The sequence below is a fragment of the Phanerochaete carnosa genome, assembly GCF_000300595.1.
Source record: "Phanerochaete carnosa HHB-10118-sp unplaced genomic scaffold PHACAscaffold_10, whole genome shotgun sequence".
Taxonomy (NCBI): domain Eukaryota; kingdom Fungi; phylum Basidiomycota; class Agaricomycetes; order Polyporales; family Phanerochaetaceae; genus Phanerochaete; species Phanerochaete carnosa.
Window position 1 is genome coordinate 1,620,288 of NW_006767637.1, and position 10,597 is coordinate 1,630,884.

The 10,597-nt window shown below is 52.4% G+C and overlaps 3 protein-coding genes across 3 annotated transcripts; 1 reads left to right on the top strand and 2 right to left on the bottom strand.

Moving 5' to 3' along the window:
- PHACADRAFT_200143 (uncharacterized protein) lies at positions 1-1,401 on the bottom strand (the record flags this gene model as incomplete). The annotated part of the gene is made up of 2 exons (XM_007400405.1): positions 1-413; positions 474-1,401. The coding sequence occupies 2 exons, from the start codon at positions 1,399-1,401 to the stop codon at positions 1-3; spliced, it is 1,341 nt and encodes a 446-aa protein (XP_007400467.1).
- A 1,759-nt stretch (positions 1,402-3,160) lies between these two features.
- On the bottom strand, positions 3,161-3,902 carry PHACADRAFT_177973 (uncharacterized protein). Its single transcript, XM_007400406.1, has 3 exons — positions 3,789-3,902; positions 3,546-3,702; positions 3,161-3,490 (listed from the first exon to the last, which is right to left on the bottom strand). Exons 2-3 carry the CDS (start codon positions 3,580-3,582, stop codon positions 3,369-3,371), a joined length of 159 nt encoding a protein of 52 aa, XP_007400468.1. The 5' UTR covers positions 3,583-3,702; positions 3,789-3,902; the 3' UTR covers positions 3,161-3,368.
- A 1,731-nt stretch (positions 3,903-5,633) lies between these two features.
- PHACADRAFT_151998 (uncharacterized protein) lies at positions 5,634-8,364 on the top strand (the record flags this gene model as incomplete). Its single annotated transcript, XM_007400407.1, has 4 exons — positions 5,634-6,230; positions 6,292-7,522; positions 7,571-7,731; positions 7,783-8,364. The coding sequence occupies 4 exons, from the start codon at positions 5,634-5,636 to the stop codon at positions 8,362-8,364; spliced, it is 2,571 nt and encodes an 856-aa protein (XP_007400469.1).
- Between the last annotated feature and the right edge of the window lie 2,233 nt (positions 8,365-10,597).

Genomic DNA, 10,597 nt, shown 5'->3' on the forward strand with positions numbered 1-10,597 from the left:
TTACTCAACTCGAAGAATACCACGTTTCCGCAACTCCGGCAAATTTCTCCACAGCATCTTAGCTCCCTCGCATCCTATGCGAACTTCTACTGGTTCTAGAGAACCCGGATTTCCGGTGGACATAGCGGAGCCTGCTAACGTCTGCCTGATCGTGACACGACGTACTTGTCCAAAGCTGCAGAGGAGCGTGTCTAAGGCGCGCAAGGCAGTGCCATAGCGGCTCGTGTCTCGCAGGGACACGCTCTGCATATCCAGTGAGATTATGACCTCGGAGATGGGAAGAGGGACGGGCAGGAATGCAAGGTATTCGACGATGGCCTTTGCAGCCGCTGCTTGTTCCAAATCGTATAGGAATAGGTCCAGCGTGCGCAGATTGACGCATTGAGAAAGCGCCCCAAGAAGCGCCGGATATCCTGTATCATCGAAGAGTTAGCTGGCTTCCCTACCACTCGAAGAAGTGCTGTAATACAAACCTGCGTGGTCCAATATGCTTCTCTTCGCCCCATTGAAACCGTATATAGAGCGTATTTGAAGGCCGAGATGGTGTAGCTCGCGCCCCGAATGCGCCAGGAGCGAGGTATACCAGGTAATGGTAAAATTGACAGAAGAAATGAAGGGGATGTCGAGATGGCGAAGAGGAATGAAGGTACCGTGAGTACGCTTGGTTTGTTGCAGGAGACAATACAGCCACGAAAGCGTGGACCCATCCACGAAGCTCTCTCTAATACTTAGCTTCTCCAGCGATCGAGAGATTTCAACGTTGGTAGGTACACTGGGATGTTCACCAAGCGTCACTCCAGTTAAAGCGATTTCGCGCAAGTGCGGTAGCTGTAAGGCGGCTTGGAGAAAGTAAGGGATCCTTCTGCCTCCGGAGGAGTGGCCGGGATAGTGCAATCGTAGGCCGATTAGCGAAAGACTGACAAGCCTCGGCAGCGCTTGCACCGCAAGAGACAGGCTATTGTGCATGGGTACGTCGTGCCGCGAAGACGCATGGGAAACAGATCGCTCGCGGGAGGCACATTCGATCGTAAGTGAGCAGGCTCGATGGGGGTGGGAGATCCGTGCAAGTACGTCCGTGTCATCCTGCTCCTCAGCAGATAAGCTCTTGGCGGTGGGCCGGAGGAATGGAAGTCGGAGGCGGATGTGATCTCGAAGGTGAAATCTGCTCGAAGGAAGCCAGGACTTGCATATGCAGCAGCACACGAGCAGCGTAGCGCGATCGTCATGTAGATGGTCGATGACCATGTCCCAAAGCTCTTGGGGTAACTTGGGTGACATACGGGACGTGAATGCTAACTTGAATGATGTGGATTTGTTGAGTGGGGACGCCACTGATAGCTCCGGTGGTGGCGATAAGACGTGAGGAAGGGTTTGATGGCTCCACAGGCCGCATACGGTCATGTCGAGATCGTTGCTTGCCAATGGCTGCAAGGCTGGCCGGTCTGCACTCAACAATGTCTAGAGTCAGCTTCATGATAAGACATCTGTGCGACTTGCCTACTGCAGGACTGGCAGACTTGGCTTTGGGACTAGACAGCAGCCTCGGGAAAGAACAGTGGCAAATGATTGCGTCCTGTCATGCAGCGAAGTCAGTACTGTGCAATCGGCTTGCCATATGAACACTCACCGCAGTATTCTCGACCTCCAGATGATGATTGCACACCGCGGGAAGTAGCCTATTCTCCCAAAATGGTGTTCACGACTTGTTTCAATGATAAGTGATGTAGCGTACCGTGACTTGTCGTTTCCCCGCGATAAAGCCGCGTTGGCGTAGTTATAGCGCATCGTACTTGTAAATGCGAAGGTCACGCGACGCGTGGTAGAGTGAGGCGCTGACGCACGCCCGAACCCTGGGAAGGGCTACCCTAGATAACTTCTAACCCTCGCACAAGGCGAGAGCGCGGTGGTGCAAAGAGAATAGGGGAAAGTTCGAAGGCGTGCGAGCAGTCGGTTAAAAGGAGCGAGGCGACTGGGGTACCGGCAACGGGTCGCGCGAAAGGTCCAAACGTTAACGACGTGGGCGCGAGCGATGATAGCACTCGCACGTATAGCACGAGCGCAGAGTACCTAGAAAATAAGAAAGCCTCTTAGTAACGCGAGCCGCGGTCAGCGGGCAAGTAGGGGGCAGAGATAGGATCGAGAGGGGACGGCGTGAATACACAAATACGCGGAGAGCCAAGGACGCGGGTACGCAGTAACGCAGACGCAGAGATCCAAACGCGAAAGTCTAAGTGCACGAGAGGGGGGGAGTCGTGTTCCGGTCTCAGGCCATGAGTACATGAGGCTTATATACTGCTGGTCCGAAAAATCTACAGAAATAGTGAGAAAATCCAACAAAAACTCATCGCTCGCCACGTCAGCACCGAGGGAAGCTTGAAGAGGCCGTACCTCACGTCTCGCGTAGGGGGGTACTAGCGTGTTTGCTAGCGCGCACGTTGTGCGATGGGTATCTTAGACGGCGGCTCTCGCTCATAACGGTCAGTGCCTTTCTCGGTAAGTTCGTTTGTCGGTGAACTCATTGGTCGTCGTGGTGTGCGTGCGGGTAGCTGTCGGCAATCGCGCTTGTCTGGGCCAATTCGGATCGCGGCGGGAACGTGCTCGGGTGCGCATCGCGCGGAACGGCGCTACGCGAGGGCACGCGTGCAGCGGCCAGAGCGCGGCGCGGTGCATAATAGAGCTTTCGCTTTTTGCCCTCTAATATCGTTGTCTGGTCGGTGATCTCACTAACATGCTATTAGTGTTACAGATGCAGCGAAGTCTATAGTCACACGCGCGGTATACCAGAGTCAGAATGGCATATAAAAGTCGGTTAGTATCGTCGTGACCGTTTGTAGAACGGCGCGCAGTTGCATCGGACGATCCCATTGAGCTGCTCGATTCGTAGCGCGCCCGCGCCGCAGCGTACGGGAACTGAATTTTGACCCAGAGTTGGATTCCTCATCTCGTGCGTCCTACCCTCCGTACCAAGGCGATGTCGCTGCCTCAGTCCATCGCTGACTAGGCCCGGCGGTCGACGTATCCAGTGCATATACTCCTCTAACATCTACTCCTCGCTCTCTTAAAGCTCACAAACTCCGTAGACAAGTGTACATCACCCTACGTTGGTAGCGCTTAGATATCGACAATTAAAATTCGAAAAGGAAAAGGATATAAGAGACCGCTCGGAGGTGTGTGTTCATCGTTGTAAAGCACAAACTCACGAATTATGAGGGTTACAACCACGTAACACCGCGTTCGCGTTCGAGACCAGCTTCTTGAGAGCTGCACCTAGCGAAGCAATCATGGAAAACGGTTTGAAAACGGACTTACACAAGGGCCATCACATTCGCGGCGCAGCTCAGCTTCGGAGATCCATGTAGGATGCACCTCTAATAGCGTAAAGTGTGAGCAATTTGCCAAGTTCGGAAAGGATACTCCAGAGCCATAGCGAAAGTAAGACTCGGAACGATCAAGCGAACGATGCTGAGTACTGTGAGGATCGTGCCCATTTCTGTCATATGACAACCACAGTCAGACATGAGAAGGTATACGTAAACGTCACATACCTAAGGGAAGCAATGCATGATTGTACCACCTACGCATCGATTATAACTGATATCGTGAGACTCCGCGTCGTCGTTTAAGAGCCTCTGGATCTCCACGTGCCCGTGCCACCTCCGTCTCAAAAGTGTACAAGTTGCGCATCGTCCGGACAACGTTGGCCTAACGTTATGTATTATGTTACATATTCCAAAGAGTTAATATCAAACTAAATATTAATGATGCGGCTAAGACTAAGAGCCACATACCAGGTGAAATTTGAAGTTTCGAATGCGGGACACCTAGCCTCGTTGCCAAGGCGACGGGCTCTGGTGCAGGTATTATCGCATTCGATGCTGACAGCTATAACGATAAGACATCGTAAATATCTTCTCTCAGAGGCAGAAGCAAACTAGACCCACCATTGACGGGGCGAAGCAAAGCCAGAGCTCAGCATTCATCCGATGATCAACTCCCAGCGCCTTCGTCCTCAGTGAGACGCTTCAATATATAGGCGGTAGGTATTGAAACGAGTCTCTGGCTCTCGCTTGGCCTAGTATTTGTCCCCTGACCGCCAGACGTTGACATTAAAAAAACTTTCCTGCTCACGCTGACTTAGTGGAGGACAAGTTATGCCCGGGGAAATCTCCGAGGGGCGGCAATGCCGAGCTGATCCGAGATGACTTTGTGGCGTTGCTGGCCGCATGCGCGTCTGCCTGTTTAGTCCTCTGGGTGAACTCTGATTACATAGTTTCGGCATGTATACCATGCTTTTTCGACCTGAAAGGAAGTCACGCATTACACCGCTATTTTTCTGACTACTCCAATTCTTCTCGATTTATGGCGATTCTGAGAGCTGTCGAAAAATTTATTCTGGATGCTTCCCGCCAGCTAGGTCGAAAAAGTACAGTAAGTACTAGTCCTTACCAGCTATGTTGAAGACGAACCTGACTGTGTCAACTTCTATCCAATTGTATTGAGATAGGGATTGTCCACGAACGCCGCTTTCAGTGAACGCCTACGTCCAACCTCCATCGGTACGCTAATGAAATAGCAGCCTAATGGTTCTGGTAAAACGGCTTACACCCGAACAGACCTGTGTCAGACCGCCTGGATGACACCACTGGTCAAAGGCTGATCAGGTATAGCCCGCCTAGTGCCACTTGATGAAGGCCTGTAGCCGAGCCAGTACATTGCCCAGTTTGCCAACAAATATACAAGTTGGTTGAGCCAGTCGTCTGTGGCATCGATTTCAGGACCTTGTATTTCCAGCCTGCCCCAGGATTATTCGCACAAGAGGATAATCGGAAAAAGCTGGAGCTACATCCCAGAGGACGCAGGAGTAATACTAATGCCTGTCTCGTGGGCTTTGGCTTTTCCTACCAAGATGCTATTTTCGAGGATGCGATCTATCATCGCGATAATCAATTACGGCGACACCATAAATGTATGATCGTCTACAAGTATCAAGTGGCTAGCATTTTAAAAAAATTGATTGTATCGATATCAGCACGTTGCGAGCTTCTTACACAGTCCGTGAAACAACGTTGCTGTCACGCCTGTCTCCGAGTGCCGTATACAAGAACCGTACACACTGTTGACTAGGAGTCATATATCCAAGTACTGAATTTATTTGGAGCTGTCCATCAAACAAGTAAGCTGATAGTGAAGAGGATGCTTGACTTGTGCGCCGGGCTACAAGACCCCGAATACCGGTGGGCGTGTGCGATAGGCGCGGGACCCCGGTTGAACTTGAACCATCACAACCCTACGCGGAAATACAGTAAGTAAGCAGCCCATTCCCTGGTGTGTTACTGCCATTTCTTTTTCTGAGTGCCTACCAGGAGTTTTTTTTTGTATTCGAGCTGAAGCTTGTACCAACGCTGCCTTACCACGTCCGCGGTTGTTCTGAGCGCCACATCAGCAACGCCGTGAGTATGCATCGCCTCGTGCATGGCAATCGACGTTATCTGAGACCATCATTAAGCAAGTTCCAAATTATTAGCGTTCATTGTCTGGTCTAGTCAAGTCGGCTCCGGCGCGGCAGAGCGAATACGCATAAGTAGTCCGGAAGTAGCGCAGAGGTGGGTACCACGTCTCCTCCTCCCGTTCAGATGGCGGGCAAAGGCAAGGGACGCGCTGCTGACAGCGTTGTTACTGCAGGAAATCTGCCTCTTACATCGCCTGCCGCCCCTTCTTCTGCCACTCTCCCTACGAAGCCTGTCGCCATTGCAGCTGGAGCAGCGCTGCACGGAACCGACTCTACTTTAAACACGATCCCTTCGCTGCTCCCGCCTCGCCCCAACTTCCCCGCCTTGCGCCCAGCACCTGCTGAATCCTCGTCTCGCCCTCATACCCCCGATTCTAAGACCGCTGCCGCTGTCTCAGCCGCTGTTCCTGACGAAACAACGTTACTTGACTCGCCGGAAGACCACCCCTCCTCTTCGTTGAGCGCACTTCATCCCAACTCTTTCACAACACCACGTGTGCTGAAGGTTAGTGGCACGCACAACACGCCAAGGCGCAAGGGGTGGTGGACCGAAGAACTGGTCAGCGAGATGGATAGCGCGTTCGTGATGCTCGAGCAGGAGCAGTGGTTTGCTGTCTCTCTTCCAGGCGATGATCTCTCCGCACAGCAGCTCGAGGATGCGGGAAATTTCCAGGATATCCCTGTAACTTCACCAAAGGAATCCACGACGTACCCTGGTTATGTAAGTCGCGATTACCCAACTCGGCCTAGGCGGTTACTCAACTGTGTAAATGTTGTCATAGTGCTCGACGTTCAACAAAGTAAATCAAATCGCCGGTGGCAAATATTGCACCTACGCCACTGGGTTGCATCCCGAGCTGAAGGATGTGGAGACCGGGATGAAAACTGACCTGTGCACGTACAAAGTGGGAGGTCCAGGCAAGCAGGCGTTTGAGCTCGGTGCTTCGACCCTCAAGAAGAGTACCGCGAATAAGGATCTGCACCAGAGTCTCGCACGCACAGCTTGGGCATATATCGTCACGCCGTTCGAGATCAAGACGTCCTTGGAATCCGCACCATTCCGTCTCGACGTACATCATCTCGAACCCTCACAGACGCAGGAAGGGCGAAAGGCACGGGCCCAGATGACTAAGTACGCTGCTGAAATACAGCTGCGTCAGCACCGCCGATTCGTCTTCACGGTCTTCATTTGCGAGCGCATCGCCTGGCTGTTCCGCTGGGACCGCACCGGAGCAATTGTTTCTCGACCGTTCGACATCTTCGAGAAACCTGAGCTCCTTCTCAACTTCGTCTATCGCGTCGCGAGAGCTTCTCCGGCGACATTGGGCTACGATACCTCGGTCGAGATTATGAGGTCCGACGACCCACTGCTCGATGCGTTTAATGCCTACCGCGAGCGCCAAGCGAGCGACTCTTGGCCCCGCGCCTTTGCGGACGACATTTGGGTCAATAAGACGTTCTATCCTCTCTGCAAGGTACAGTTTTTATTCCTCATAATGCATGTGTTCTCCGAGAGCCTGATTCTTGATCAGGTGGTTTGCGATGATGTGGATGGCTTGGATGAAGGCAAGAAAGCACAAGTTTCCCCTCGCACGTACACATACATAATCGGTCGGCACCGTTCGGGCTCACGGTCTCCGACTGGTCGCGGCGGCAAAGGCTTCATAGCTTACGACGTAGACCGCGCCCGGCTGGTCTTCATCAAGGACTATTGGTGCGCTGACCACCCCGAGGTTCACCCTGAACTTGAGGTGTACAGAAAGCTCAACGCTGCCCGACTTGCCAACGGCTCACCGATCTCGCACATTGCAACTGCGATCGCAGGAGGAGACGTTGACGGACCGAAGGGCCAAGTAACTTTGACACAGGAGTATCTTGCCGCCACCGATCGAACAAAGGGTAAACCTGCAAGACGTTTTCACCATCGTTTTGTAGTCTGGCAGGTTGGGCGCCCATTGGAGACCTATGACAACGGCTTACAGCTTGTGAGTACTGTGTACCAAGCATTGTTAGGTTCGTGATCAGTGCAGCCTTTCGCCAGTATGCTCACGTTGTGTACAGCTCATCGTAATGTGTATGAGATAGCAGGCATACTACACAGAGACATCAGCATAGGAAACATCCTCATCGACATCGAAGTGCCCGGCGCTATTCTCAACGACTGGGATCTCTGCAAGTATCGAAACGAAATGAATCGGACGGCGACTCAGCATGCCCGTTCCGTAAGTACGCGTCATTCATTCTCGACACGTTCCTGACCTGCTACTCTCCAGGGAACGTGGGCATTCATGTCAGGTCCACTTCTGGAGTATCCCCTCAAGCCGAACGAACTCCCGGACGACCTGGAGTCTTTCATCTATGTCTTAGAGCTCAGCGTCTTACGGTTTCACGACCACTCCTTGACAACACATCCGTTTCCTCCCGACACGCCACACAGGGTTACCGGTGCACCGCTGCGGAATTCGGCACTGGCCAGATTCGTGGGCGTGAAATTCGATGCCGCAGACGAAACGGATGATGGCTATGTCGTCGGCGGGGCCCAGAAGATCCTACACATGCAGCTCGGCGTCCCGGGATTCACCATGACGGAAGAGTCTTCTCCGTTGTGGGCGTTGCTACAGGGCTTGTACAAGCTCGGTCGCGAGCATTATGCTACCGTGGACGTGGACGACTGGCGGAAAAAATGGGGCGCTACTCGACGACGGCGTATCATAGACAAGGAGAAGTACAAACCGAAAGCCAACAATGCCTGGTTAATGCAAGATATGGACAGTGTTGCCAACGGCCGTCCGCCCGTACCAGTATCTCTTCCCAGTGAGTTGAACACTCGCCCGACCCCGGAGATGACGTACTGACAGCGCGAACAGTCATCGCGTCCAGCCAGACTAGAACTGACACCGATAGTTCTGCTGAGGATGGTAGCGAAGACGACGATGATCACAACGAGAACAACGAGGATGTGACGTCCGGCGAGGGCGGATCCGTTCCCAAGAACGAGCCTTCCAAGCGTACTGGTCATACCCGCAGTCTTTACACGCACGCAGATATAATTGAAGCCTTCAGGATGTTAGCTCAGGGACCGTGGCCGGCCGGGGACAAGATTGCAGATCAGTTTTCGGGCCTACCCATATTTGGGCTGATCAAATCCCATGGCCAGGTGGTGACTGGCAAGCGTCGTTCGGCGAAGGACTCAGGTAAACCGACAAAGCGGTCGAAAAACAATGCGGAGAGCAGCAGCCATTCGACCAGTGTTGCGTAGTCTTTACATCTCTCGACTCTGTGTATTACATTACATTAATGAACATGGCGCAATAACGAGCCAATCTGCCGCGTGGTCTGACCGTATGTGGCGCCAGTACTATATGACTTATAGAATTTGTGAAAGCTGTCTGTCTCGCTACGCAACCTCGCGCGAGCGCGCAGGCGGGGAATTAGTGATTTGACTGGCTCGGCTTGGCCCAGAAGCCGATGGCTTTGGCTTGGCTTCGCCAGGCTTAGGCTTGCGAAAACCCAAGCCAAGCCGCAAGCCGCCGCAAGCCACAAGCCAGTGGCTCGGCTTTGGCTTGGGCCGCGGCTTGCATCCTAATTAGGTAAGTGCTGTGGATTGACCTTGTCAACGGTTCCACAGCTGCCACACATAGACACGCGATCATGTACAGCATGTAAATAATTTTCTCGCATAGTGTAATATCTAAATACATACTCTGTGGTATAATTTAGATGCGGAACGTCAATAAAGCCGTTCAGAACACCAACCTCATGCATAAGAGAGCCTGAGGATGCGTTAAATAAAACGCGCGAATCTGGTGCGTTCGCAAGTGGCGGACAGCAGAGGCTGACACGAAGCGGCGGGCACCTGCCACGGTCAAGAGTGTCAGAGATGTCAGCGAGCCAGGTGCAGCACGACGTTCCATGCGCGCCCTCGAGCGGCTGCACCCAGATAAGCCATTTCATGCCTATATGAGGGCTTATCCGCTGGCGCACACGTCGTGCAGCACCTCGACGCAGGCGGCCTACAGACGGCATTATGCTACCTGGAGGTGTTTGCCGCCTGAAAGCACGCGAAGGTCACAGCAGCCACTTGACGATCGACAGAAGTGACTGGCCCAGGCAGCCCTGGATCATTTGCTACCTTGTAATGACTGACTTTTGTCTGGCGCCCGCAAGAGTGGTCGTCGGCGATGTCCCAGCGATGTCCATTGGATCGTCGGCAATGACAGTCCTTGTTGATGTCTGTCTGCCTGCTGCTAGTGTGACCTCAGTGTTACAATTGGTCTGCCGTCCTGGTATATGTTTTTCCTTTTATTTCCATTCTCCGGACAAATAGCACTACTCAAAGGTTCTACCCTTTTCCGAGTTATTCCTTTCTGGGTTATTTCTGAACCACTTACATTTCCAGGACATTCTTGTATATACATTGTCCCTTCTCTGCTGATCCCACAGTAGCTAGGTTAGTATAAATACCCTCTGGAAATGTCGTGTACTTTAGCTTCGGCCTCCTGTATTATCAGTCACTTTCTATATTATTTCCTGGACTTTGCTCAAGTCCATGTTCTACGCATTCCAACTCTTACACTAGGCCAAAGCTCCTTTCACTGGTGACCAGATGTACATGGTCCAACCTCCCATCATCAGAACCACAAGTCAGCGAAGTGCTGAACTTACACGAGAAAGGTGCCGGAATCAAGCACACAGACACCACACCAGCCAACAACGAGACTACCACTTTCGAACACAAGACAACAAGTGGCACAGGTGCAGAGAAGTCATCTGCATACACAGAGACAACAAATCAAACGCCAAAGTGATCGAAGAAATCTCTGATCAGCTTATTGAGATCACCAGAGATCAACCAGCAGAGCGCATTGAAGCTTGACAAGAGGTGGAGGAGGACCAATCTCAGCAGCCTTAGGACCAAACCCCATTGATCCTCAGCTACTAGCAGCATTTACCGCTGCTTTGCGCAACGCTCTTTCCCAAGAAGAAATAGGCAAACCAGCAGAATTTTCCAGAGATATCAAAAGGCCTGAGACTTCATCCATCATGCAAAATGTACTTCCTCCTCAAAAGCCTCACGATTCCCAAATG